Source organism: Adelges cooleyi, unplaced genomic scaffold, assembly GCF_023614345.1.
Source record: "Adelges cooleyi isolate 19-005CV unplaced genomic scaffold, UGA_ACOO_1.1 ACOO_flye_CR_arks_rails_tigmint_CR_PRNA_24, whole genome shotgun sequence".
Taxonomy (NCBI): Eukaryota; Metazoa; Arthropoda; class Insecta; order Hemiptera; family Adelgidae; genus Adelges; species Adelges cooleyi.
The window spans coordinates 161,073-187,214 of record NW_026095904.1 but is presented as its reverse complement, the minus strand read 5'-3'; the positions used below and the strand labels follow the sequence as shown (position 1 = coordinate 187,214).

General features: G+C 32.6%; 2 protein-coding genes across 3 annotated transcripts; one reads left to right on the top strand and one right to left on the bottom strand.

Moving 5' to 3' along the window:
• Positions 1-1,290: 1,290 nt before the first annotated feature.
• Positions 1,291-4,342, bottom strand: LOC126836316 (thioredoxin-related transmembrane protein 2 homolog). Its single transcript, XM_050569548.1, has 5 exons — positions 4,030-4,342; positions 2,629-2,809; positions 2,280-2,466; positions 1,862-2,057; positions 1,291-1,741 (listed from the first exon to the last, which is right to left on the bottom strand). The coding sequence occupies exons 1-5, from the start codon at positions 4,180-4,182 to the stop codon at positions 1,619-1,621; spliced, it is 840 nt and encodes a 279-aa protein (XP_050425505.1). The 5' UTR covers positions 4,183-4,342; the 3' UTR covers positions 1,291-1,618.
• Positions 4,343-5,161: 819 nt separating this feature from the next.
• LOC126836311 (zinc finger protein ubi-d4 B-like) lies at positions 5,162-24,556 on the top strand. 2 transcript variants are annotated; one of them, XM_050569539.1, is made up of 12 exons: positions 5,162-5,460; positions 8,980-9,089; positions 9,226-9,420; positions 9,539-9,717; positions 9,881-10,057; positions 10,393-10,483; positions 12,494-12,568; positions 12,601-12,735; positions 20,721-20,956; positions 21,840-21,990; positions 22,989-23,101; positions 23,729-24,556. In XM_050569539.1, exons 1-12 carry the CDS (start codon positions 5,408-5,410, stop codon positions 23,855-23,857), a joined length of 1,644 nt encoding a protein of 547 aa, XP_050425496.1. In that variant the 5' UTR covers positions 5,162-5,407; the 3' UTR covers positions 23,858-24,556. The 2 variants fall into 2 exon arrangements, with proteins under 2 accessions (XP_050425496.1, XP_050425495.1); XM_050569538.1 differs by lacking the exons at positions 12,494-12,568; positions 12,601-12,735 and having other exon boundaries at positions 23,729-24,554.
• The last annotated feature ends 1,586 nt before the right edge of the window (positions 24,557-26,142 follow it).

Here is a 26,142-nt window from a genome sequence, read left to right as displayed (position 1 = left end):
AAAAAAAAAAAAATAATTTTTCGAAAAAAATGTTTTCAACATTTTCATAGATTTCAGTCGATAACACACGGTCATTGTTTATTGTCAATAATAATGCTCAACAGTGGTATCATCTCTTCTACATTGGTTCTAGTACCGAAACACGGTAGTAGGTTTAAACCGTTGAAACCAACGTTACCTATTTATTATTATTACGACAGATGCGCGCGCCCTCTTCTTGCACCAGACAACAATTGAAATTATTTTACACTTATGGGCGGCCCAAATAGGGTAAACAATTTGGTAAAATTAATTAATTTCAAATTAAAATTAAAAAAGACTTAAATTCAAAAAGTGGTAGCAGTCGTTGGATACCTACATTGTTACTGCACATTGAATACAAATATATATTTATGCTATGCGTGGTTCTTAAAGTTCTCACAGCAGCCCTAGTACAAAACAACCATTCTTCAATACCAAACTATTACCAGATGTTCTGGTTATACATGTACAGTACTAGCTAAGTGCTTGTAAAAATTCCAGAATTTTATTAGTTCAAGCCCTAAAAAATGTATAGGCTCTCAAAAAGTTACATACAGTGTAAAAATATGACAAAAAATTAAAAAAATATTTTCATTGTATCTGCCGTATCGATTTGTGGTTACCTACGCGTCACGGTTTTTAATCCGATCCCAGTTGCTAGTCGTGTACACCACCGCCGTCGGTTTCGATACATTTAACAAATACTCAATTTACTGCCAACAGTTATTTATTTAAAATCGTAACAAACTCGAGGGAAATATATGTTTATACGTGAACTTGCAGTTTCTAACAAAAAAAAAACTAACTGCCACCACACTGTTTAATGATGAACCTAAATTATCCGTCTGAATTAATTAATTTTTCTTTTTTACTACTCCGGACACACACCTCGATGAAACTCCTTGTAATTTCAACACCGCGTTCTTTCAGCTCTAAACATTATTAGAATAATTTTGCTCGTTCAGCCATATTTTAATTAAAAAAAAAAAAAAAAAAACATAGTCTCAGGAGATGCACTTTATGTTGAAAAAAAGAATGAAAAAAAAAAATCTTACGTTGTATTATTAATAATCTAACAAAAAACAAAATTTGACAATTATTATTTAAACACGTCAACTTGAAAAAAAGTTACAATTGTTTTGTAAAATAAATGCTGCGCTTAACATTACACGTACACTTTACAATAATTGTAAACCGTATTACTATAATAATAATAATATTAACTTGAATACACTATATTAGTTAATTAAAAAAAAAAAAAAACCAATAATGTGCTTGGACGCATATAAAATGTAATTTAAGCGAAATGTCTAATATTAATGACTAGATTCGTTAGTTGTTTCCACGACTTTACAGTTTTGTAAAGGGAAAAAAGATCTCAAAATGTATAATAAAAAAAAAAAACACACACATATTATTGTATCTTTTGCGCGGCTACGTAGTAAAGGATACACGACATAAATAATACATCGTTGTGGTTGCGCAAAAAAAAAAAAAATAGTAAATACGGACGGGGCAAACTTGAAAAATATTAAGAAAAAAAAAAATGTTAGTCTAGTTTTCGATAAAATTTGTTTCGACAAGTGAGAGAGAGAGACTATGAAGTTTTCTTTTTTTTATCGGATTTTGTTTTTTCGGCCCCTTCGTTCTTTTTCTTGTCCAGCGTTTTCTTACAATCCGCGTACACGTTGTTCATATCGAAAACGGCTTTGAAATTGGACTGGAAAAAAAAATCGTCGTCGTTATTATTATCGTTTAACTATGACTGTACATATTATATATACTGTGTGTATGGTAGGTACAGGATATTGTTTTTTTTTTTTTTTTAACACTCTCTTACCTCGGTGAAAAAGAACTTGTACACTTTGCCTTTGGCGTCGAACACCGGTCGTCGCACCGACTCCAAGCCGTTCTTGAACAGCACCACGGTGGGCAATTGACGGCTGAACGACGTGTCGTTTATGTTGAACTTTTGTGCGGCGTCCGGGTACCGGCTAACGTCGATTTTGCCGAATTTCAAATACTTTGTGTCGTACCTTGAGCAACAGAAAAATACACAATACACTGTTATATTGCAATATGTACAATATCATATTATATTATACACTGTTGTATTGTCATATTATGTACAATATATGATAATATTATACACTGTTATATTATGGAGAATATAGTATTCACACCGACGACACCGGTGTCGGGTAGTCAACATCGACAGTGCCAAATCACCACGGTATCACACGTGTGTGCATACTCACTCGACGGACAATTGCGAAAATATCGGCGCGAAATTCGCGCACGACGGATTCCACGTCGTGTAGAAGCAAACGATCCACACGGTGTACTTGTCGTCCCTGAGCGTTTCCTCCAGGCTGGCCAGCGACCGGAAGTACACGACGTTTTCGGGGCCCGAATACGTGGGCGCGGGCAGCACGAAAGTTATGACTGAAAAAACAAAAAACAAAATTAATACAATCATTTTACACATAAATCTATACATGTAAATAGTGTTACAGTGTAATCATAATCAAATATAATTAAAAAAAAAAAACAATAATGTGTTTTAATCAAATACACCGATATATTCTATTCTATCAGTACACGTACTGATGACCAAAGCGGAGTAAATCAATCCGTATCGGGCGTCCGCGAAAAACCACAACAACAAGTTGGCCGTCTTGGTGTATATGAAGCTGGACGACAAATAATCGACCATCGTCACGCTGCCGGCCTTCCTCGTGCGTATCATGATGACGATCATTACGAACAGCAAAATTTCCAATTCTTTCTGGAAAAACATAAATAGTAAAAATAAAAACCAATGACGTGTATTTGTAAGAAGTAATCGAAACAAAAGTACACAAGTAGGTACAGTCGGGGGGGACATTGGACAGATAAAATAATTTTACTATATTGTACACCCGAAGAATAAATCTACTATAAAAAGTGTATTCGGTATTATTGGAATAATTTTATTTAGTTGTGCAATTTTAATGGGGGGAGGGGGAGAGGGATGGAAATATCTCTTTCGAGAAATGATTTAATCCTCCGACCACAAAGGGTTGTTGGTACAAAACTAAAGTGAGTTTCCAAAAATACTCATTTTATTTTATTCAGCCTAATGTTTTGTTGAGTGATTGTGAAAAAAAAAAATAAATAACCGTCGCTTCACAAAGTATACTTTCAACTTACTTTGTCGTAGCCTATAGCAAAATACGAATTAATTTCAAGTGTATATTCGTTTATACGCTGATTGTTAAAGCGTGCGATTTTCAATGTAAATACGGCCGATTTTGTTTGTGCGTAAACTGCGTTCGAGACACAAACGGTTTATACGCAGCCGCGTTCCTACGCTGGATGAATTGTGTACACAATAAAGAACTGTGTATATAATAACTAAATGTGTATAATATTACAATTGAAAACGGTCCGAGTGAGATGTTTGATAAACAATAAACGCAGACAACAAATTTTCCAGAAAATTCATGGCTCTTCACACTTCAGTAGATCTACATTCGGTCCCAATTTTTCCTACCGTTAGTCCTGAATCTTTTTTAATTGGAAAAAGAGAAATACAAAAAAAAAAACCATTCGAGGGGGGCAAGGCAAAAGGGTTTATTGTATTCTTTGGTTCGTCACCAACGATACACGGGGTGTCGTTAATCTCAAGAATATGCCAAGTAATAAAAAGCGCCGTAATATTAAGTGGCAAAATGTGTACATATTTTTTTGGCACATATTTTTCCGACAAAGGGGAAGCGATGAACTTTTAACATTTTTGACCCGATAACCTCCTGACCAACCTATCGTGTACGCCTATTGGTCTATTACACAGAGCTGTTGCTAATCGATTCGGCAGTTTACAGTGTAATATAATATCGTGGGTTCAGACACAAGTAAGATAAACCAGTTTAGATAAGTGTAAAAACAAAATGACATTGTAAAAAAAAAAACTTCTAAACTGTCTATCGGGTTACAAAATATCGGGTACATGACTTCATCACTCACCGTGTCCAGTTCGCACGAGGTGTCTGTCGGCTCGAACAGGTGACGGCACACGTAATCGTTTTTCTTGCAGAAAACAAACGAACACGTCAACATGACGTTCACCCAATAATAGGGTTTCAACAAGACCAAAAGGTCTTTTTTCGGTACAATCATATTACCGGCGGCGGCGGCGGCGACTATCGAATTGTAGTAATATTACAATATATACACACACTTTGCGATAAATTACTATGTTAAATAATAATAATAATAATATTAAATTAAACGATATCGTGCCAATCGTGCTGGTTTTTTCGGGTCGAGTAATTTCGGAAATAAACATAAACATCATTATAATAATTGTAATTTGGCTTGTTTATCAAAATGTAGGTAGCTGTTGTGACAGATTCGATGAAATGATAACAACCGAGTTCTTATCGACAACGGTTTCTTATCATCTGCTGTTATCAGCTTAATATACAAAAAATTTATGTCGAAATTTATTAAAAACGAAACGTGTAATATATTTTAATGTATACCTAGCTGTTGATTAATGGAATGCTTTAAGGGGCGCATCCCGTTGTTCAGCAAAATTAAAAACAAATAACATATTGGGATTACTCATAGATAATCATTCATTTACTATCTATGGGATTACTACTTATTGACTTTGACGACGACCCGGGACGGCAGTGCGCGCCGCGGAGGTACCTCCAGACCGAGCAGTCGTGCCAACCGTATCAAAAATAATTATCGTTGCCGTGTATCGATCGTGGCGCGCGGCACAGGCGGAGGGGGGGGGGTGGTCGTGGACCAATAACCGACGCCGACGCGGTCGCCGGGTCGACGGGCAACAGGTACGCCGGGGCGTCGCGGTGGCGTCGAAAACAAAAAAAATGGCCGCCGGCCGCGTCGGTCGTTACGGGACACCGCTGCGTCGGCCATTCCGGCGGCGGCGGCGTAACACCCCAGACAACGCGCGAGCATACCTTGCGCGCGTTTTTCCCTCCACGGCCTAACCGCGGGAGCCGCCGGCCGCCGCAAACAACAACAAACAACAGCGACTAATACTGACAACACACACGGCTGAATTCCCAACGCCTGCACAATCAGGCGCGCGTTCGGTACGCTCATCGCGTTATTGTTTTTTTTTTTTTTTTTTATTAAAATATTTTTTCCCCCCAAAGTCCTCCTCGTACCTAAGCGGTTAATTAAATATCTAATTTGTTCTAAGAAAATAATAATCGCTATAGTGTTTTCTTTTTCGCGCGTGTGTGTCCCCTGTGAGTTCCGAATATTCCTCCTACCGACCTGTTCTGTTAACGCGGCTGCCGACCGCCGCCATAGCGCGCCCCCGAAGCCCCGTGTTATGCACTGAACGCCAGCCGACCGCGCCACAATGGCCGCCGCCGCAGTGGAAATCAAACCGAATTTCGTCAAAGGCGTCGCCTGGTGAGTGGTGTTTGTTTGTTGTATTAACAATATTGTAGGTATTATAATAGCATCCACGCCCGAGTGTACGTACACTGTGTAAAGCTGTATTGAAATTGACCGATATTGTCCAATCGGAGTGTTGTCGCGGTAAAATCAATAGGTATCAATAGTCGTTGTGTGTGTGTGTAAAGGCTGCACCTAAAGGCCGTTTTGCCCGTTTCAAAGGCTCTTGGAACGCGCACGGTCTCGGATAAATGTGGCCGCATTCGAACGGCCAAGCTTTGGTCGCACCGGCGTTATCGTAATCGTTCCACCGTGCCGCGGCGCACAGCTGTGTTGTAATTTCACACCATCCGTGCCCTTGTTAACTTTTGTCCGCTCGCCCCCGCTTAAAGGCACAACGCTGCTCGCTACGACAGACTTTTGGCCTTACCCACGATAAAACCGTTGGTGTCTTTATAAACGATTTCATCATGGTACATATTATATCAGGTACTCATAAGCTCTTCATTATATAGTACTTACACTATAATATTATTTTTTAAGAAAAAAATTTCCCCCCTATTAGCTTCCAATAAAGTCGGGCGTACGTGCAAATTGGCCGTCGTTACTGACACAACCGAGTTTGTGGCCGCACTGAACTGCCGGAGTGCACTGATTGCATCAACCTCGCCATTCCCTCGGCGTTCTGTAGAAGAATGTTTGCGTAAAAATGTTTAAAAAGACTGCCAATCGTCCATGCTAGCGAGCGGCTGAAGGTCAATAGATTAGCTGTAATTAAGTAGTTTTACTTTGTGGAAATATTCGAGTTTTTTCTTTCCCCGTTTGTGGCCTTAGTGAAGAAACAATCCGATTCGAGGTGACAAATGCGGTGGATAATATCTCTGTTTGGATCGATTCTGGTAGTTTTTCGAAAATAAAATGTTTGCTGTACGTTTTTTGCCAGGGTTTGTTTGTTGCCTACGATGTTTCCATTGGAAAGTTGACCACAATAGGTAACGACCAATTATCTATGAAGTGTTATATCCGTGCAATAAAATTGCATGTGTGTACAGTAGAGGCATTTTTGCTTAGGAGGACACAGTATAGTATCGGCTATAATTTTGAACACACAATTTTGCTGTGTCCAGTGGCGGATCTAGGGTTTTTTTTCAAGGGGGGAGAGGGCGCCAAAATTGGGATCTCAGGCCTGTGTTTTAAAAAGTATTTTTTAAAAAAATAACTAGCACAACAAATCTGAAATATTCTGAAAAAAATTATATTGATTTAGAAATAACTATTATAATGGCTACAGTTTAAATACTACATTACTCAATGAGACATTTCAGTAGAGTTTTCATGTTCTGATGCTATGGAAATTGTGAGTTAATTGTTTTTTAATGGTTCAACTTTTACCTGCTCGACAAATTTCACAAGTGTTAATGTAGTTTTATATAGAACAATTTGTTTTTTTTATTTAAGAATAATGTAAAATTTAAAATTAAAAAAATGTATTCACTTAAAAACTTTCTTCAGTCAGTTTTTCACTATCATTAGGTAGGTAGTATATCTTCGTTTTTTTTTTAAGTAAAAAAAAATATATAAGATTGTTTTATTTCATTTGTTCCATTGTAACGAAATACTGTATTTTGTTTACAAATGCTTAGGTATGGATGTATATTTTTATTTCAGTCATAATATATTTTGCGAGTTATTGTTGAATGTGAACAAAAAAAAAAAGCCAACACTCCAAAAACCTTTGAGGTGCTTTTTTGAGTTTTTTTAAATGACGATTTTTTAATGGGTCTTACTGATGGTTTATCAAATTGTTAACAATCGATTAATTTCAATCCAAAGAAAAATACTTTGAGATTTTTTTTGAGTAATGTTGGGGATTCCTTTGATTTCAAAAAATTACCTATTTTCAAAACGCTTGGCCGCCGCCGCATTCCTCTGTCGTAATAAGAGAAATAAAATACATTTTTGTTACAACCAAGTATTTTGGAAAATAATTTTTTCCGATTAGGAAATTTTAGAATAGAGGTTTTGTATCTGGCAATTATTATGTAGGCAATATTTTTTTAAAAAAATGAAGTGGATTTAATGCATTTCAATTTGTTTTCAGGTTAAATATTTTATGTATAAGATTCAGTATGAATAATTTTTAACTTTTACAATTTCTCGTTATACGAATAAAAGCTATAATTTGCCCAGGCAAAATGTCTTGCAACAAAAAAACCTTGGTATAAATTCCCGATATCAAGAAACTTTATTTTTTTTTTTTATAATTATTATTTATAATTTAGTGTTCTATAAAAAAAATTAACTCCGTTGTTTTGAAAAGTCACGGCTACTGCTGAAGTTTGGCGATGAATATTATCATATGTAGTTTGCTAATAACGAATAAAAAATAAGAAAAACTGACCATAAATAAATTGATAATTATTGTTTATTTCCGAAATTCCGTAAACATCCGTAAACGCATTAAAAGAGGAGGAGGATGTTTCTCAGGCCTAGAACTGTTGGTGTTTTTTTTGTTTTTCACAAAAGTCGTGACTATTTTTTTTTTCATTACTCCTAGAACAATTTAGTAAACCTTTTTAGTGATTGTAGTTTGTCGCCATATAATTTATCCGAAAAAAGAACCCGTAATAGGTGGTAAACTCAATTAAATTATACTATACTAAATTATACTATTATACTTACAAAATGTTTTGACGAGCAAAGACTACTTATACGTCTTTGTGGTCAATACACATATATTGTGTTTTCAAATGTCCAATCGTAGGTAATAAAGATTTGTTTCGAATACATTGTTTTTGCTAATCAATTTTTATAATAATAAACAAAAAATTATGTTACGACATGTTTTGGACGTACTTTGATTTACATCCTTCGATTTCTATAATTGATTGAATGAAAAAACGATCGTAACAAATCCAATGCTCAAAGAGTTTGCAAAAAAAAAATATATATATATATAACAATGTTACCTTTGAACAATGCTCATTAAATTTAATTGAATTGAATTTAATCATCAAACTCCACGTTTATCCGCACACATTTTACCTTTTTTGTATTTCTTATAATATTGTAAAGCTCTGTGGACTTGACGTAAATAAGTTCATAAATCGTCCGATCGACGACAACAACGGCGTAGGTAAATCGGTGCGGTCAAACGTTATTTTTTATATTTTGCTCACTTTGGTCGTCCCCCCAGGCGTACGCGATTCACTTAAAACTCTACTCAAAATGTTACCAAAAAGTTTAGTACGCGTTATTTTTACATTTTTTAAATACATTTAAAAACATATAAGTAGTACACAGGACCAGGTTTAACGTTTCGAGAAATATGTTATAGAATTTACCGAAAAATACTAAAATAGATTTAATTATTTGATACTTGGTAATATTAGTGTATTGTACGTGCTCGGCGGTTGGACTACTATAATATATTATATAGGTAGACAATGTTTATTTAAATAACTAGCATAATATACAAAATAATGCCGTTATAAATATGTTGTTAATTTTTTCTTTCTTTCCCCGCATTTACAGTTTCATCAGCGATTTATCGTACCGCGAGGCAGTGGAAAATTCCGTAAATTACAACACGAGACTATGCATCGAACGTCGCATGAGGATGCCGTTTTTAGACACGCAAACGGGTATGTAATAATCCACATTTAATATGTAAATTTTTTATGTATACACACACATGATGTACACATTGATAAATGATAAACAATTCGAAAATCGATTACCACCGCCGTTAATCGTGTGTTTGTTGTTTTCGAATTTCAGGCGTCGCACAAACGCACTCGAGCCTTTTGATGCACGAGCGGCAACGGATGCCCGGCATCGGCACCGGACAGATTTACACGTACCCGTCGAAACGTTGGCGGAAAAAACGTAGACAATACCTGCTGAATTCGTGCAACAGCGGCTCTGTCAATGCGTCCGTGTTCAACAACTCGTCGGGAAAGCGCAAAGAATCCGGTACGAACAGCGGCCAACAATAATTGTTATGTACACACACGCGAGTGTGTATTTTTTTTTTAAGTAACTACATTCTATATTAAATGTGTGTGTGTGTTTGTGTATTTTTTCAATTCAGGTCTCAACAGCGGCGGCGATTCGGGCGACGCCAGCTCGTTCAACATAGATTTGCACACGGGCGACAGCCAAAACGCGATATCCAACAACGAGGACAGCAAAGACAGTCTGGCGACCAGCACGATTGTGCCCAAAGACGAACAGTCGAGTCAAAACAGTTCCAGCAATCCCAAAGTGTCGGTGAGTGTGTGTGTGTGTGTGTGTGTGTTGGGATGTGAAGAGGGTTAATAAATGTTTTTGTCCCGAGAAAATTCAGTCGATACTGAATTATTATTGTTTATCGTCGATGATCGTGTGTATGTGGTGATGATTGATGATTCAATGGTGATTGATGTTGTTTCAGGATCAGTGGTACTACGACGAATTCGAAATGCAAGAAATGGAAGGGTTCGAAGAGCCCGACGCCGATTCGGATTACGATTACGAGGAGAGCTATACGAAACGGAAAAAGCGAAAGGGCGGCAAGCCGGGACGCAACAGCGCCAACAACGAGGGAACGTCCAGTCGTCGCAGCGTCAAGGTCGGTGTTTTGCAACAACAGGAACTGTGCAATCGGCGGCGGCGGCGGTGCACGTAAGAGGGTGTACGCAAAAGTGTGTTGTACCAACAGCGCGTACTAACCTCTAACCGGTTTTTGTAAACGTTGGCTGTAGATAATTTTTGTTCATAGTTAATAATTAATGTCCTTTATAAAAAATAGTGTATGTATTTATTTTTTTATTAAAAACGCTCAACACCGGTTAGGTACATTTTTTACAAACACGTTGCCGCCGATTGTAATTGCATGTAGAATAATATATTATTGTCGTTGTGACAAATTAAACAATATTGTTGTTTTTTTTCTCCCCCATATAGGGTTCGACGTCCGGAAGAGGCAGAAAGAAAGGCATGAGCAGCAGCGCATTCATGGACATGCAGGACCCGGACAAACCGTACTCGTGTGACCGTAAGTAAATTGTTGTTGTTGTTTTGCACACTTGTTTTTGACACTTTTTATCCGTAAATATATTTCGCTACTTAATATATTATATGTTTTCTCGAGTAAAAATTTTAGTGAAATTTTTCTATTTGTTTTTTTACACTTAATGTATTTGCACACAATTTGTCTGATTGCATCAAATATTACTACCGCCTTACCACCGTTGATCGATCGATCCATCGATTGACACGCGTTTGGATTGTGCGTGTACTACTTTTATCTCGATCACTGCATGTCGTGTGTGTGTGTGTGTTACAAAAATTAAACACCACAATAATAGGTAGTATTATTAGTAAAAAAAAATTTTTAAAAAAAGATTAAATTTGCATACGAGATAGGCGTAGGTAGGCGTGATTACGATTTAGAGATTTTATTAAATGACAATTATAATTATTAGTGTCTCTTGTATTAGTGTGATTGATAGTTTTTTTTTTTTTTTGTGCGAAAAGAAATATATATATATATATATATATATATATATACATTTATAATAATATTTTTGCCACCGCGTTAGTCAGTCCAAGTACAAAGTACAAACGGCAGAGCGCAGTCGGTGAACTATAAAATATAATAATATAGCTAAAATTATTATTATTTTTTTTTGGCCAAACCGCGTGATGGGATTTTTTTTTTTTAGCTTCGATGCGGAGCTGTGAAGGTATTCTTTTTACAATGATGTGTTTTCATTTTTGTGTCTGGACCCAATTATCCCCACGATATCTCGTAAACCGCCGAACCGATTTCTTCGTGTAGCAACTCTATAGATCAGAAATCATACCTGGAAGGTACTTTATTAGGGCATAAAATTAAAAAAAAAGTCACCCCTTCCCCGCCGAAATCGTGAAAAACGCTTAAAAAAATTTACAAATTTTTCAACTTAAAATTACTCGATGCTCTGTGACTTTTTTAAAAATAGTCGAAAATGTACCAAATTTATTTGTAATTATTCTTCAAAAACATAATACTGTCGATAAACATTAACAAATCAAAAAAAATATCATAAACCCTTTAGAAGGGATAGAATTGTTTTCTTTATTTCACTTTTTCAAGCAAACTTTTAGAGATTTAGATGTGAAAATTAGACCGAAGGTAGATCTAAAATGAACCTATAACATATACAATTTTCTCAAAAATCTGTAGTCAATTTGTTTTTTTTTTTATTAAGGAATAACCCCAAAAATAGGGTAAATTTTTACACTTTGGCCGTAGTCAGTTTCTTGGTTGCTATGTGTGTGTGTGTGTGAGTCAACAGTCGACGGGTAATGAAAATATTTTCATTATATTGTTAATAACGATAAATGGGTGGTCACCATGACAGTACATTTTTATGTAGACAGACGATCAACCCTTAGCGCATCCACCCTGCACAAGAGTAAATATTAAATTTTAAGTACTTGAGTATTTTATTCCCACGTTATCTTCAAAAACCGCTACAACTGGTTCGAACCCACCTCTGCACAGATTCGCATCGAAGCGTTTATTTAAAAGTGATTATATCATCTCTTTCAGTTATAATAAAATCTGTAGACCCGCGACCTCATCCGTCCCCACTTATGCGCCCCCACCTCACTGTACTGGCCTTTTTTTTTTTTTTTTTTAATGTGATGTAAATTTAAACACAATTATTACATACCTACGCGTTTTCTTTGAAAAAAAAAAATATATATATATAATCTCGACTAGTGTGTATATAATATATATATATATATATATATATATTTTTACTTTATTTTTCCTTATCGTTTTGTTACTTGTTTTAATTTTTTTTGCGATTGTTTTGCCGCGCCAGTATTTTTAGTTAGATTTTTTTTTTGTTTGCGTTTTTTTTTTGTGTTTTTTTTTTTTTTTTTTTAATTTGTTGCGTGTGTGTGTGTGTTTGTCGTGTGACGATTATAATATATTATTATATTATATGCCGGCTGTGTATGATGATGATGAGAGGGTGTTGTTAGCGTGTGTATGCTAAATGTTTTTCAGTGTGTGGAGCTCGGTACAAGACCCGTCCCGGTCTGACTTATCATTACACCCATTCGCACAAGGATAAACCCGCGGCGGCGGCGGCGGCGGCAATAGCACCGCCATAACCGCGGCCGCGGCGGCGGACGAAGAGGCCAGCCAAGAGGGAGGTCTAGGCTCGTCCACGCCCGTGTCTCCGCAAACGCAGCAGCAGTCGCACCACCATCATCCGTTCGAACAGCAACCGCAACAGACTACAACAGGTTGGAGCAAATTCCACGACAGCTATTATTATTATTATTATCACTATTACCATTATTACTATTACTGTTATGTCGACGTCACTTTTGTTTTTATACGCGATATACCACCTACCCCTGGTAATCGCACTACTAAAAAACGCTGCTTCCAGTAGTTGATCAACACACCAGCGCTTACTTTTGGCTGTGCACGCGTTCTTCTATATTGCTGCTGATGCTCTCTCTCTCCCCATATGTCTCTATCTCTCTATCTCTTCTAGTTCTCACTTTGTTCGGCTATATTTTAGCAGCTTCTTCGATGTGGACCAGACCACGACGCTATTGGTTTTATTCTCATTTCGATTTCCAACGAGTATTGCCGATAATTGTATAACAATATTTATACTCTTACCTGAGGTGGTTAGTTAGTATAGGTACACGTGAAAACCCCAAAACGTTGTTGTTTCTTCATTTCAGCTACAGCTGTAGAAGATTATATTTATATCAAATGAAATACACGCTGAAGAAAAAATAAACTTGAAAATTACTGGTGTTTTTTTTCCATCGAAAAATTTTGAAAGATTTAAGTGCTTTACTTTAAATTGATTTGTGAAAAAACTAAAACACAACGAGCGAATATCAAAACGTATAAAACGTTAATTGGACTTCAAAGCTCCACACAAATTTTCGATATACTTCCAACCATAAGAACACACTTCATTTTTAAAAACTACACCTTTTTCTCAATTCCGTATCCAAGTTAAAAGGCCTAATCGCACAAAAGATGCGTTGGCGATGGACAGTGATGATTTGTGCTCGGTTTTCTTTTTCTCGGGTAGTAGGGGGCAAAATGCAACCATCATAGTTTATCCGATATTTTTTTTTTTCTTAGAAAATGTCTCGATTATATTGAATATTTACATCTATACAAAATATGTATATGCACAACAGTAAAAAAAAAATTAATAATAATATAGCTTGAATAACATGCAGTAGGAGGGGGGGCCCATTAAAATCGCTACTAACCCCAAACTTCTGTACACTTATAAAATATGACTTACAAATATTAGTGATTTTCTAGCCTTAAAACTGGCCGTTTTTTTTTTATTGTCTTATATATTTTATACTAGCGCTGTTGGGTACTTTTTTTCGTTTGTGTGTGTGTTTTTTTTTCTTCCAATCAAACCGCTTACGTTGAACGATCACGAATTTTGCGCGTTTTTACAATAATTTTCGGGATAAATTGCATTTGAATAAAATATATATATATATATTTAACCATTCTTAATGCTTGTACTGTGTGAACACAATGCCCGATTGTTCGTTCCGCGAGACCATCATTTTATAATTTTAAATTGTGTACTGCTTCAGACGCTTTTTTTTTTTTAACAATTATTAATAATCTTTTGAAGACAATTTTTCAGCTCCTTTTAATAACGACATTAACACGTTCAACCCGATTAACAACGTCGCCCCCAAACTACTACTTAAAATACTGTGTAGTAGTTCAACGGGAGACATTATATCTAAATTATTATAATTAAACATGTTTCGAAACGCGTTTCTTTTTTATTCGGACATTTAATATTTGATTCCATTAAGAGTGTAAAGCTTATTAGAAGAGCCTTCTTAGGCGCACCGTCGTTAAGTTTTCACAAATACCGCCGGACAAACCGTGTAATTTACCAATTATTTTTCACTTCTACCCAACGCCAATGACATATACCTATTTTAGGACGTGTATTTTATTTTACATATAAAGACATCTTTGCTGTGCTTTTTTGCTTTGCATGCCCCGAGACTTACCAGTGGGTATGATGTTATATGATCAATAATAGTTTGATCCGTCAGTATATTATATTTGTATGTCACGTGTGTATGTGTGTGTGTGTGTGTGCGAGCGTTGACACACTGTGTGTATAATATAGTATAATATATAGCTGTTGTGTAATTAATCGTTTGGAGTTTGGCCTCTGTGTGAACTGTTATGTGATACTATAATATTATAGTGTTTTTGTTTTATATTTTCATATATTATTATTATTTGCTATTTAGTTTAGTTTAGAATATTTAGAAAATATGTATTTATTATTTATTAATTACCGATATTGATTTTGCGCTTTTACCACGTACCGGCGGCAGTCGCATTTAAAAAAATTATTTTTAAGCGGTCGAAAATATAGTTTTTTTTTTTTGCAGTAATGTCACCATTTTAGAGTAATATTGTTTGTTACACGTACACGTTAGTTATGTTGTTAATGTTGTAGTCAATTTTTTTTTAGTATATACATATATATATATATTTTTATTATTATTTATTTTTTTAAATACAGCTGTTTAACAAAACTTGAGAACTATTTCGTTTTTAAAAAAAAAATTGTTCTTCAATTTTTGTTTCCTGTATGTGTGTGTGTGTGTGTGTGTGTGTGTGCAAGTACATAATGTGTAGGTGTTGTATAGTAAAAACCGGGGGAAAAAAATAGGTCGTTGAATTTTGCTTTTGATTTGTGCTTCTTTTGTGTGTAGGAAAAACAAATTATTCTATATGGTTTTTTTTTATATATTACACAACATTCTATAATATTAATAATAATAATAATAGTATTATTATTACTAAGAATTGTTGTTTAGAATATTATATTATATTTTGTAGATCTTCTTCATATATGAGTTAAGCAAATACCGGAAAAAAATATTCACTATTAGGTTAAAGTAGTGTATTGTACATTATGTCGACTCGTTAAAAATCTTCAATGGATTGGACTGGTGCGATCGCATATCTCATAGCTTTCCAATACCGTGAAAAAAAAATCACAAACTATAAAGTCGATTAAAATTAAATTTCATAAAAAAAAGTTTCTTTAGTTTTATTATTCGTTCAAATCCACAGTATATTTCGCCCTTATCTTAATGTCAGTATGAAATTATTTTCTCAACTTTCTATACGGTCTCCAGAATTTTTCCAGTACAATTCGTTTTTAAATCTTTGTTAAAATTATATATGTATACTATTTATTGTGTACAGCGAGGGCATATAATTCCATTAAAATTGTATTAAATTGCAAGTATTTTAAACGGAAAACAAGTATTTTTCAGATTCTATTTTTTTTTTTTGTAATCCAATAAGGGGGTGCGGCATAATTTTGAAATTCAGAAAACTTGCAAATAACAACCACCCAAATAAATATATATACAATTTTTGTTATTGTATATTTTGTAAGGACAATTATTACTCAATTTATTATTATTTAATATTAAATTAAAATAAACTAGTAAATTACTATAGTTGGAGTCATTTGAAAACTAAACGACATAGTAGGTGTTTGCAACTTTTTCATCTTTAAAAACCGTATATAATAAAAAATATTTTTTTCATAATCAATACAAATTTTTTTCCACGTTTTTTTTTAACTAACCAATATTAATATATATTAATTAATGATTGGTTATATATGATTAACAAACATTATTATAAAATCAACAATCTCAATGATAACATCTATAATTATAATAATAATAATAGATGATATACTATAGTATTTTACACTGATCAGTAAGTCGGATAAGCAATCTCTTAAGCATATAATATGTACTTTTTTATAAGCATTTTCATACTGATTTTAAGTGTATCACACAACTCTTCTGGTTTGATTGAACGATACACACATTAAAGAATCTTTTTTTCAGACATATAATTTTTTTAATCTAATTTTGTTTTTTCAAGTAATGATAAGAAAAAAAACTAAAAGCTCTGAAAAAAATCACACCAATCCGATGCGCGATGCAAGCACAGACTTTTATTGCGCGCGTTAAGTGCATAAATCGAATTTTCCTTGCCGTCGACCAGTCTGTGTACTATTATATCAAAAACACACTTAAACGTATACAGTAGGTGTATAGTATATTTTGGCAAGTATTTACCGCGTTGAGCAAGTAAACCAGTGTTAATACAATATGTACAAACACATACTCGCAGTATGTATTTTTTGTTCACCGTGTCTCGTCAGGCACACTTGTGAATGTAGTAATTTTTAGCGATTTTAATTTAATTATTGCTTATTAACAAAAAAAAAAAAAAAAAACATACAATGCAGTATAAGTATATGTATATATATATACTATTGAGGGGTACACGGAGTTGTAGTAAAACACGAATATATTTACCTACCTACCTACTCTCTACATGTTGTTTACCATAATAATATACGCCATTTGAGATTACACGCATTATAGAAGCTTATTAAACCACCGTTTTAAGTTTGGACGGTGGTGGTGGTTTATATACATATTATATATAGCTAGCTACGGAATGTGTGGTGGTGTATACGAACCGAGTAATATTTTTTTACATTATATATAATACAAATATTATATTATGACAAATGTTTTTTTTTTTTATGTTATTACTACCATGTGATAACCGCTTTTTTTTTTTTATCTAATTAAATAATATGTATTTATTTGTAGTCGTTCTCTTCCTGTACCTCTCATTTATATGCAGAGCTGGGCATGTTTTTTTTTTTTTTTTTTTCTATATCGATTAAATTATTAAAAATATTTCGATTCGTTCGAAGCTCTAGTTTGTGGTTGGTGGTTTTAGTCGGAGTTAGAAACGGAAACAACGGAGTAGGTATTTTTTTTTTTATAAACATTTTTTTTAGAACGGCAATTTTGCTCAGTGGCTTTGATGTGATGGAGAACTCGGCTAACGGAGACCCGACGAACACATTAGTAGGGCGCCGGCTATGCGTTTGAAATTAAAAAAAAAAAAAAAAAAAATACAAGAAAAACATATATCTCGTCGACATATACCTAATACAGATGATTGGTTTTTTTTTTTGTTGTTGTCTCTGCCTTTTTATAGCTAACAAACAGCAGCAGTTGTTAACACAACACGTGTCTCACTGACAATTATATTAATATTCATGATTTGTCCCAGCTCTGTGTATGCATGTGTGTGCAGGCGAGTGCATATATTTGTTGTTGTGCATATGATGATGATGATGATGAAAAGATCATTTTTTTTTTTATTATTAATTATTTCAAAAACAAATCGAATAAAGCCCCTCTTTTTGTTTTGTTTTTTGTTCGAAGGATAAGACGGAGGTGGCAGACGCGTCCCGAGTGACAGGAAAAAAAAAAATATATATATATATAAAGGGTTTTTGTGGTGGTGAAGGTCCGACGGGAGAGCGCCATATACGTGTTGCTGCATAATAAATACATATATATTATGCGCTGGTGGCAGCCACACTTGACCACGCGGTTCTTAAAAGGAAATTAATAGAATATAATCAATAACATCACAACGCTAGTTAGTTTATTACAGAGAATACTCGATTAGATATTATTATTATTATTAATTTTTTTTTTTTTTGATTTTTTTTTTGTTTAAAATTAATTATTGTTTTTTTATTTTGTTCTCTTTTTTTTTTTTTTTTTTTAATAACGTAAAAACATTCCTACTTATATTAGTGAATTATATAATAAAAAAACAACTCTATACCCCCGACGTGTTGTAGTACACGACACTATTATTAAAATCACACGCACTTTGTATAGATATGTTTTGTAAAAAAAAAAAATTACATTTCCCCCCCCTCCCCCCAATGTACTCTAGTAAAAAATTATCTTATTGTTAACAAAAAAAAAAATATATATATATATATATTTATCATTTATATGCAAAATGGTCTAGATGCGAAATATTATAATTCAGTATTATTATTATTGACACACAACACATGATGATCTTGGACAAATCATGAATTCCCCTTGCAAAATTGTGCGACCAAAAAAAATAATAAAATTTAATTGTTGCACAAATATATACAATATGTAATATATTATATTATATATTTATACAATATATTGTATTATAGAACATTATTTATAAAAAAAAAAAAAAAACCATTATTCTAAAATAATATATTATTGTGATATTTTACATACATTTAAACAAATATGTATAATATATTATATATATCTGTATTTATATATTATAATATTATATATATGTATAACTAGTTACACCAAACATTTGTATGGGTACGAGATATGTGTATTTTACTATAATTTTTAATCGATATTAGAATAATTATTAATATTAAATATTTATCCTAATAAGTTTATTAGCTGTTATTATTAGAACGTATAGTATTTATATATTAACTTAATGTGGTATTTTTGTGGTTTAGATAAAAAAATAATTTATTCACGTTTAGCCTTGAAAAGCCAAAGTTCACACCCTAACTAAACTATTATTGGTTGGGACAACTGTACTGAAAGATATTAATATTAACTATTAAAAATGTTTTGAAAAAAAAAACCAATTAATTTTCTCAAATATTTCTTTTCTAAACGTTTTTTTTTTTTTTAATTCAAACGTGTTTATGTTGTTGCTCGTATATGAAATTTGTAATTAATATATTATTTAAAAAAAAATAACTTTCATATTATTATTATAATTATCATCTAGTCAATAAATTTGAAATTGATATTTTTCCCTTCGTTTACTTCTATATTTTTTTTTTTTTTTAACTTAATGCTGCTAAAAAAATTTGTTTCGACACCACTGTCTGTATTTATATATAATTGCAATGATTTCTTCTCGATCGGAATATGTTTTTTAAAGTAAATTATAATATATCTGGTCAAATAAATTATTATTGATTTATAGTCATAAATTTATATATAAAAAAAAAATTGTTGTAAATATTATATTATATTCCGATGGGACCTCAAATCATTCATTCAAGTGCACTTTTAGTAATATTATTCGATTGAAAAAAAAAAAATGAATATTGTTATAATAATAAGTTGTTATTATATTTTTATTCGTTATTAAATGATGATAATGACAAATCGATTGCCTTAAATTTACAGTAAAAATAAAAGAAAAAAAGTAAATATTGTTGTATTTTTGTTAAGAATTATCTGAAAATGATGGATCAAATTAATTATATCTAATTTTCTTTTAAACAACAGTCTTGAAACTATTTGACTATTATTATTATTATTATTATTATTATTATTACTATTACTATTTTTATTATCATTTATTTATTATAATTATTATTATAGATATGGGTATTTTTCAATTTAAATAAAAATTTAATGCCAATTTTGGAAATTTGTAATTTGTTTTCTTGTGCAGGCAAAGGGTATATAATTTTTTTACATAAACTGTATCGGTAAATGGAAATAAAATAAAAACGCGGTTTAGATGTGATATTTTAATTAGTTTTGTACACATTTATATGGCAAATTATAATTCAATGGACCATAACACATTATATATTTTTACAAAAAAAAAAAAATTAACTGTCAACTTAAATTCGTATAAAATATTGTTGTCCATGACGTGTGTTCAATATATATCTTAAAGTGCTTGTTTATTAAGATTATTACAATAATTATAAGTTAATATACAACGGTGATGTGTAAACCGTGTTAATATTTTTATCGCACTGTGTATTAATTAAATAAATAATAAAAATATATTATTTATTATTTACGTATGTGTGTATACCATGATGTTGTTTCGATCCGGTGGATCATTCCTCGGTATGAATCGATGAACTTGCAAAAAAATATTTAACCAATCAAAGTCACGTAACGCATTTGCCGCTTAGTTTAAATTATTATTTATTTAATATTTTTTTTATTATCGGGTACCTACAATTTTCTGGTTTTTTTTATTCTATACCTTTTGCTAGATTATTTTGTGTGCGTTTGTGGGTTTTTTTATTCGAACAAAAGCTTTTAATTATATCATGGGAAAAAGTGGGAACGGCTACAGTTTTCGTTGTTTTTTTAATCTATTTTGTACACCTATGAGGCTAGAAAAAAACAGTATATTCCAAATTAACTTGGGGTTTTGTTTTTTACACACATTTTTAAGTAATATAATGTAATGTGTGGTTTGTGTGTGTGTGTGTGTGTGTGTGTTGAATCCAGTGGTGTATAGTGTAGTATAGTGGGACCGAATCAACGGTAACGTGTTGCAGGTCCGTCGAGCAGCGGCAACAACAGCTCGTCCGCGTCGTCGCCGACGCCTCACTCGTCGAAACGCATGTCGGCCAGAATGTCGCACAACAACATGCTGCTGAACACCTCGCCCGTGGTGCTGTTGAACGCCAACGACGCTGCCACCGGCGCAGCAGCGTATTCTTCGTCGTCGTCGTCATCGTCGTCGGCACCGACCCCGTCAAAAGCCGGCGGCAACAAGCCGGTGCCCAGAGAAGTAATTGATTAGTTTTTTTTTCCATACTTAAATCCACCAAAAATTATATACATATATATAATATTTTATATATATATATATAATATTATTAGTAATAATTGTATGTATATATATATACTTTTACTTAACCATAAGCTATCTATCGACAAGAAATAAATGCACAAAAAGTTTAACGCGTAAACACAGGGGGATAGTAACGCTAACGTTATACGGTTAACGATACCGTACGTAGGTAACGTTTGTAACTTTGGAGGATAAACTCTTCCTTGGAGGATGAACTTTGGATAGAAAAAATGTATCTAATAAGAGTGAGTCAGAAAATGTATACAGGTATATATAACATAACATATGTTATATTGGAGCAAATCAAATTTTAAGCGGTCAAACGAAAGCGACATTCTGTATTTTCAATCGGTTATTGCGAAGAGGTGTTTTCTCAAAATTTACATTATTTGTTATAAAAAATTTTTACTCTGATTGCTTATTTGATTATGAGAAATTAATTTGGATTGATATCAAGTATTGTTGTTGCCGTATCGTCGTATGTCGCGTTACAGCAGGCATAACTAGAGTGTTTTGAGTGTTGTGAAATCGTTGTAAATTTGACTGAAGATTTTTTTTCCTTCAAGCTTTAAATCGGTTAGCTTTCAAAATTTCATAAATCTTTATACTATATATATATACTATTATCGATCCGGCAGCCCTATTATATATTTTAGTAATCTAACGTAATAATTATGCGTTAACATACATGTATTACAAATGGCCCCCGGGGTGTTGAGTATTTTTTTTTTTTTATAGGGAATTAATACATTTTACCTGGACGATCAACAACAGTTGCCGATTGTATTTTTTTTTTTTTAATCTAATTGTCCATTTTCAGGGCTACGGCAAGGGCAAAGCCGCCGCCGGAGGAGGAGCCAACAAATCCATTAACCCATCACCTTACTGCGACTTCTGTTTAGGCGACGCAGTGTCCAACAAGTCCGGTCAACCGGAAATATTGATTTCCTGTTCAGATTGCGGCCGTTCAGGTAACAAATATTAACACGGTTGTCCACTGACGTACCGTCGAGGCACATTATATTTCAATAATTTGACTTTATTGTGTAAAAAAAAAAAAAAAAACTACAAATAATTGTTTAATAGATACAATAATTAATGGATAAAATATAGGCAATTTTATTAAAAATAAAAATAAATTTTTAAGTGAAATCGATACTTGATAATTATTTGCATATGTACTGCATTTTATGTACTATTCTTAATGTATTTAACTTTTTACTTGGTTATCAAAAAAATTCCGTTATAAAGGTTACTACTCGTTTACACACACAATACAGCTTTATCAAAGATAGATAATATTAATAATATTTTTTTAGTGCCTTGAAAAATAGATGACTTCAACTGTGTTGTGTTTTGTCGATGAATTCTTTTGTGTGCGAGAAGTGCAAAATTCAATTCACGAAGTACTTGCGATTAAAAATATACTTACAAATCAATACTTTGTATGAAAGTATTCATGAGTAATGAAAATTTGAAAAGTTAATATAAAAAAAAGAATTGTGTTAAAACAAATTTATTATTTAAACAATCTACACAATATTTTGTATAGGACATATTAACGGTACTACACGATTACAATTTTTTGTTTTTTTAATAACTTATTATTTTATAATGTTTCATAAATATTTTTAAATAGTTTTTGTGTTTGTTAATATTAATTAAAATAATTTTTTGCTGTACAGAATATAATTTCTGCTGTGAAACAAAAATATAATAAAATAAACTGTAAACTATAAACTATAAAATAATATTAAAAAAATGTTTAAAAAACATTAAAAAACCCCTGGATTAAAAGATACGATGGAATATTTTGTAGACAATCTTGATTTAATAAACGATCGAAACAAATGGTCAGATAAAATCAAAACAATAATAGGTTCGTTCGTTGCCGAACAGTTTTTGTTAGCAATCGTCGTTGCGGAGATGACATTTGGTAAAACAAATTGGACTTTTTTTTTGTTTACAGGGCATCCGACTTGTTTGCAGTTTACGGCCAACATGATCATATCGGTCGGCAAATACCGTTGGCAGTGTATCGAGTGCAAATGTTGTTCCATTTGCGGCACATCCGACAACGACGTACGTAGTGCGAACAATCTCATTTACCGATACGCTTGTGTTTCTGTTCGATTACAAATAATTGCCTTTTTTTTAAATATTTATATTATACTAACCTACATACCTAACCTACCCAAACTATAACCGATAAAAAAATATCTGTCATTTGTTCAGTCTGATTGATTTGTGACCGTCTTCCCATGTAGTGAAAAAATGTGCTAATTTTAAAACTGTTTTTTTTTTTTTAAATGTTTCCATTAGAACAACAATGTTGATCATTTGTTCGTATTTCATTTCAGATAATTAGCAAATTCTTATTTTTATTTAGCAACTTTAAAGGCGTTAAAAAAAATCCAACCGACGGTAAATAACGTTAAAGACGTCGGGATAGGCCGAAAATATTTTATTTTTATTAATTACATTGGTTTTACACCAATTTTTACATTGGGTGGGCTGTAAGGGCATGACTTTTCAAAATAAATAAATAGTGTGTCTTAGACCACCTTAAACGTGACATATTCTCAATTAAGAGTGAATAATTTTTTTTCTTCCCTGTATCTCTCCTGCAGTATTGTTTTAACAAAATAATTATAATTATTATAATTTATAAGTGTTTAAGAGTATTTTTTATTTTTATTTTTCTTCCAGGATCAACTTTTGTTCTGCGACGATTGCGACCGCGGCTATCACGTGTACTGTTTGACGCCGCCGTTGACGTCGCCGCCCGAAGGATGTTGGAGCTGCAAATTGTGTATAAAAGAATTCCATTCGAATTAGACCACCTGGTTGCGGCGGTGTTGTCCTTGCGACCGACAAAAAAAAAAAATCATACCTTTTGTTTTATAAAGTTGACTCCTCTTATGTTATTATTTTTTTATATGAAATCATTTCCAAACCTCTTATGTGGTTATGTATGTGTGTGTGTGACCGTCGTCCTCTCGAGCACAAACCAAAATTAAAAAAAAAAAATAGTCCTTAAGATTGTGTTTAATATATAATTTTTCCCCCCCACAATCGGCAGGTTCAACCGCCGCCGCGTATGTCTTAGATGTTTAAGGTCCCCGTCAGTATTACGATTATTCTTAAGTGTCTTTGTGTTTATTTATATGTGTAATTTTTTTTTTTTTTTTGCCCTTTCGGCTCGAGTACACAGCAGTATTTTTTTTTTTAATCGTTAATTTATATTTTATACATTCGCCGATTCAAACGGAACGTTTATCTTTTATTACGTGTACTTATTATTAACGTGTTTCGTAAAATCTTTTTATCGTACTATCGACAGTGATTTAATAATTAACCTTATATATATGTGTGTGTGTGTGTGTGTGTACGTATTTATATATAAATTTTTTTTTTGTATTTTGTCTTAAACGTAACAATTAGTGTTTTTGTGTATACGTATAGAAACGTGTGAGTTTTTTGTGACTATTTAACAGAAATATTTTTAAAATTATTTATACCATTTCTTTTTTTTTTTTTAATTAACGACGTGTAGTCATTTAAATTAAAAACATTACATTAAACAAAAATATAAGGTTTTTTTTTTTTTAATGGGGTTTTTCTTTTCTTTTTTTCAACTATATGAACCCTGTTGTAATAAGAATTTTGAGTTTATTTTATTTTAGTATACAGTGATGTATACGGTGTGGCAGTCGTGTGTTCGGTCGTAGCCGGCATTAAATCGGCACAGATCGAAAAAAAAAACAAAAGCAGAGCTTACACGTGCAGAGAGTAGTGCACAAATTTGTTTGACTAAAGTGAAGTTATTTTCGTCGTGACAATATTATATTGAATTATAATTTAAGCCCTAAATGACGACTAATTGTCGATATTGTACTAAAAAAAAACAAAGAAAATTTTTGGGTAAAATGTTTTTTAAATTTAAATAAAAAACAACAGGTACAAAAATTTAAAGACAATGTTTACCCGACTAATCTTTGCCAACTTTAAATGGCCCTTTGGCCCTCCTGTGAGAATATTTAAAAATTAACTAGATGTTCTGAGGCCAGATTAGAATTTAGCAAAAAAAAAAAAAAATAGGTTAAACTTTCCTGTACACTGTCGTCTGTAATACCTAATGATCTTGTCCTTTTTATTTTTATGAACTTGTACTTTTACAATGAAATAACAATAATGGTTTTTTTATGTTGTTTGACAAATATGAAAACAGGAGCTTAGGTATTAACGATAGGTTAAAATAAAAATCTTACTTAATATTGTATATTTTATCTTTGAAAGCGTGCGATTTTAAGGAGGTTTTTGTATAGGCACGATATTTCAGAACAAATAATGGTTTTAATCAATTTAACTGAGCTGATCAACCTTTGTAGCTGTTGATGTTTGGTTTTTTTATAAGAAAACGGTGATCTGTGCGAATATTTACATCCAGGTCATCATTATAACTATCTAGAATGAAGTTAATTATCTATCTCTTTTAATAGATACACAGAGCCGCTTTAAATGGAGGTTATTTATAGTTGCACCATTTTAGTAGTAATAGTATCGAAAATTGTGATTTTTTTATTACAGCCTTTTGATTATTATTGAAAAAAATGTTTATTTTATAATTTTTGCTATGTAAGTTGTGCTAGTGAACACTTTAAACGGTCTTGTGAAAAATCTTGTTCTCTCAATATTATGTCTTTAGCATTACGATGCGAGAATTTTGTTAAGAGTTCTCCATAAATTATAATCAGTGGCGTTACAGGTCAGGTTGGTTTAGTTGAATATGGAGTACCTCAAGGAAGCGTTCTAAAACATACAATGCGTGCAGTTTATTTTGCTTTATACCAATCCGTATTTCAATATGGGTTACTAATTTGGGGAGGTTCGGCAGATTGTTTTTTAAATCAACTACAAACGAACCAGAACAATATAGTTAGAATTTGCCTAAATAAATATTCTTTATCTGGTTCTACCTCGCATAATTACAGAGAATTGGGTGTCCTACCTGTTAAACACTTCTACTTAAAAATTTTGCCATTCTGTTCACATTTAAAAACTCCAGTAAAGGACTTGACGGTCAATATCTTGTAGACAAAAGGGAAAACAGACGGTTTAAT

What these genes read in the sequence shown, in the direction of transcription:
- LOC126836316 (XM_050569548.1), bottom strand. Translation starts at nt 4,182, where the DNA reads ATGATTGTACCGAAAAAAGACCTTTTGGTCTTGTTGAAACCCTATTAT. An exon ending in CCTCGTGCGAACTGGACACG is followed by an intron (nt 2,810 to 4,029) that starts GTGAGTGATGAA and finishes ATGTTTTTCCAG; the next exon opens with AAAGAATTGGAAATTTTGCT. An exon ending in ACAAGTTCTTTTTCACCGAG is followed by an intron (nt 1,742 to 1,861) that starts GTAAGAGAGTGT and finishes TTTTTTTTCCAG; the next exon opens with TCCAATTTCAAAGCCGTTTT.
- LOC126836311 (XM_050569539.1), top strand. Translation starts at nt 5,408, where the DNA reads ATGGCCGCCGCCGCAGTGGAAATCAAACCGAATTTCGTCAAAGGCGTC. An exon ending in TTCGTCAAAGGCGTCGCCTG is followed by an intron (nt 5,461 to 8,979) that starts GTGAGTGGTGTT and finishes CCGCATTTACAG; the next exon opens with TTTCATCAGCGATTTATCGT. An exon ending in CAAACCGTACTCGTGTGACC is followed by an intron (nt 10,484 to 12,493) that starts GTAAGTAAATTG and finishes AATGTTTTTCAG; the next exon opens with TGTGTGGAGCTCGGTACAAG.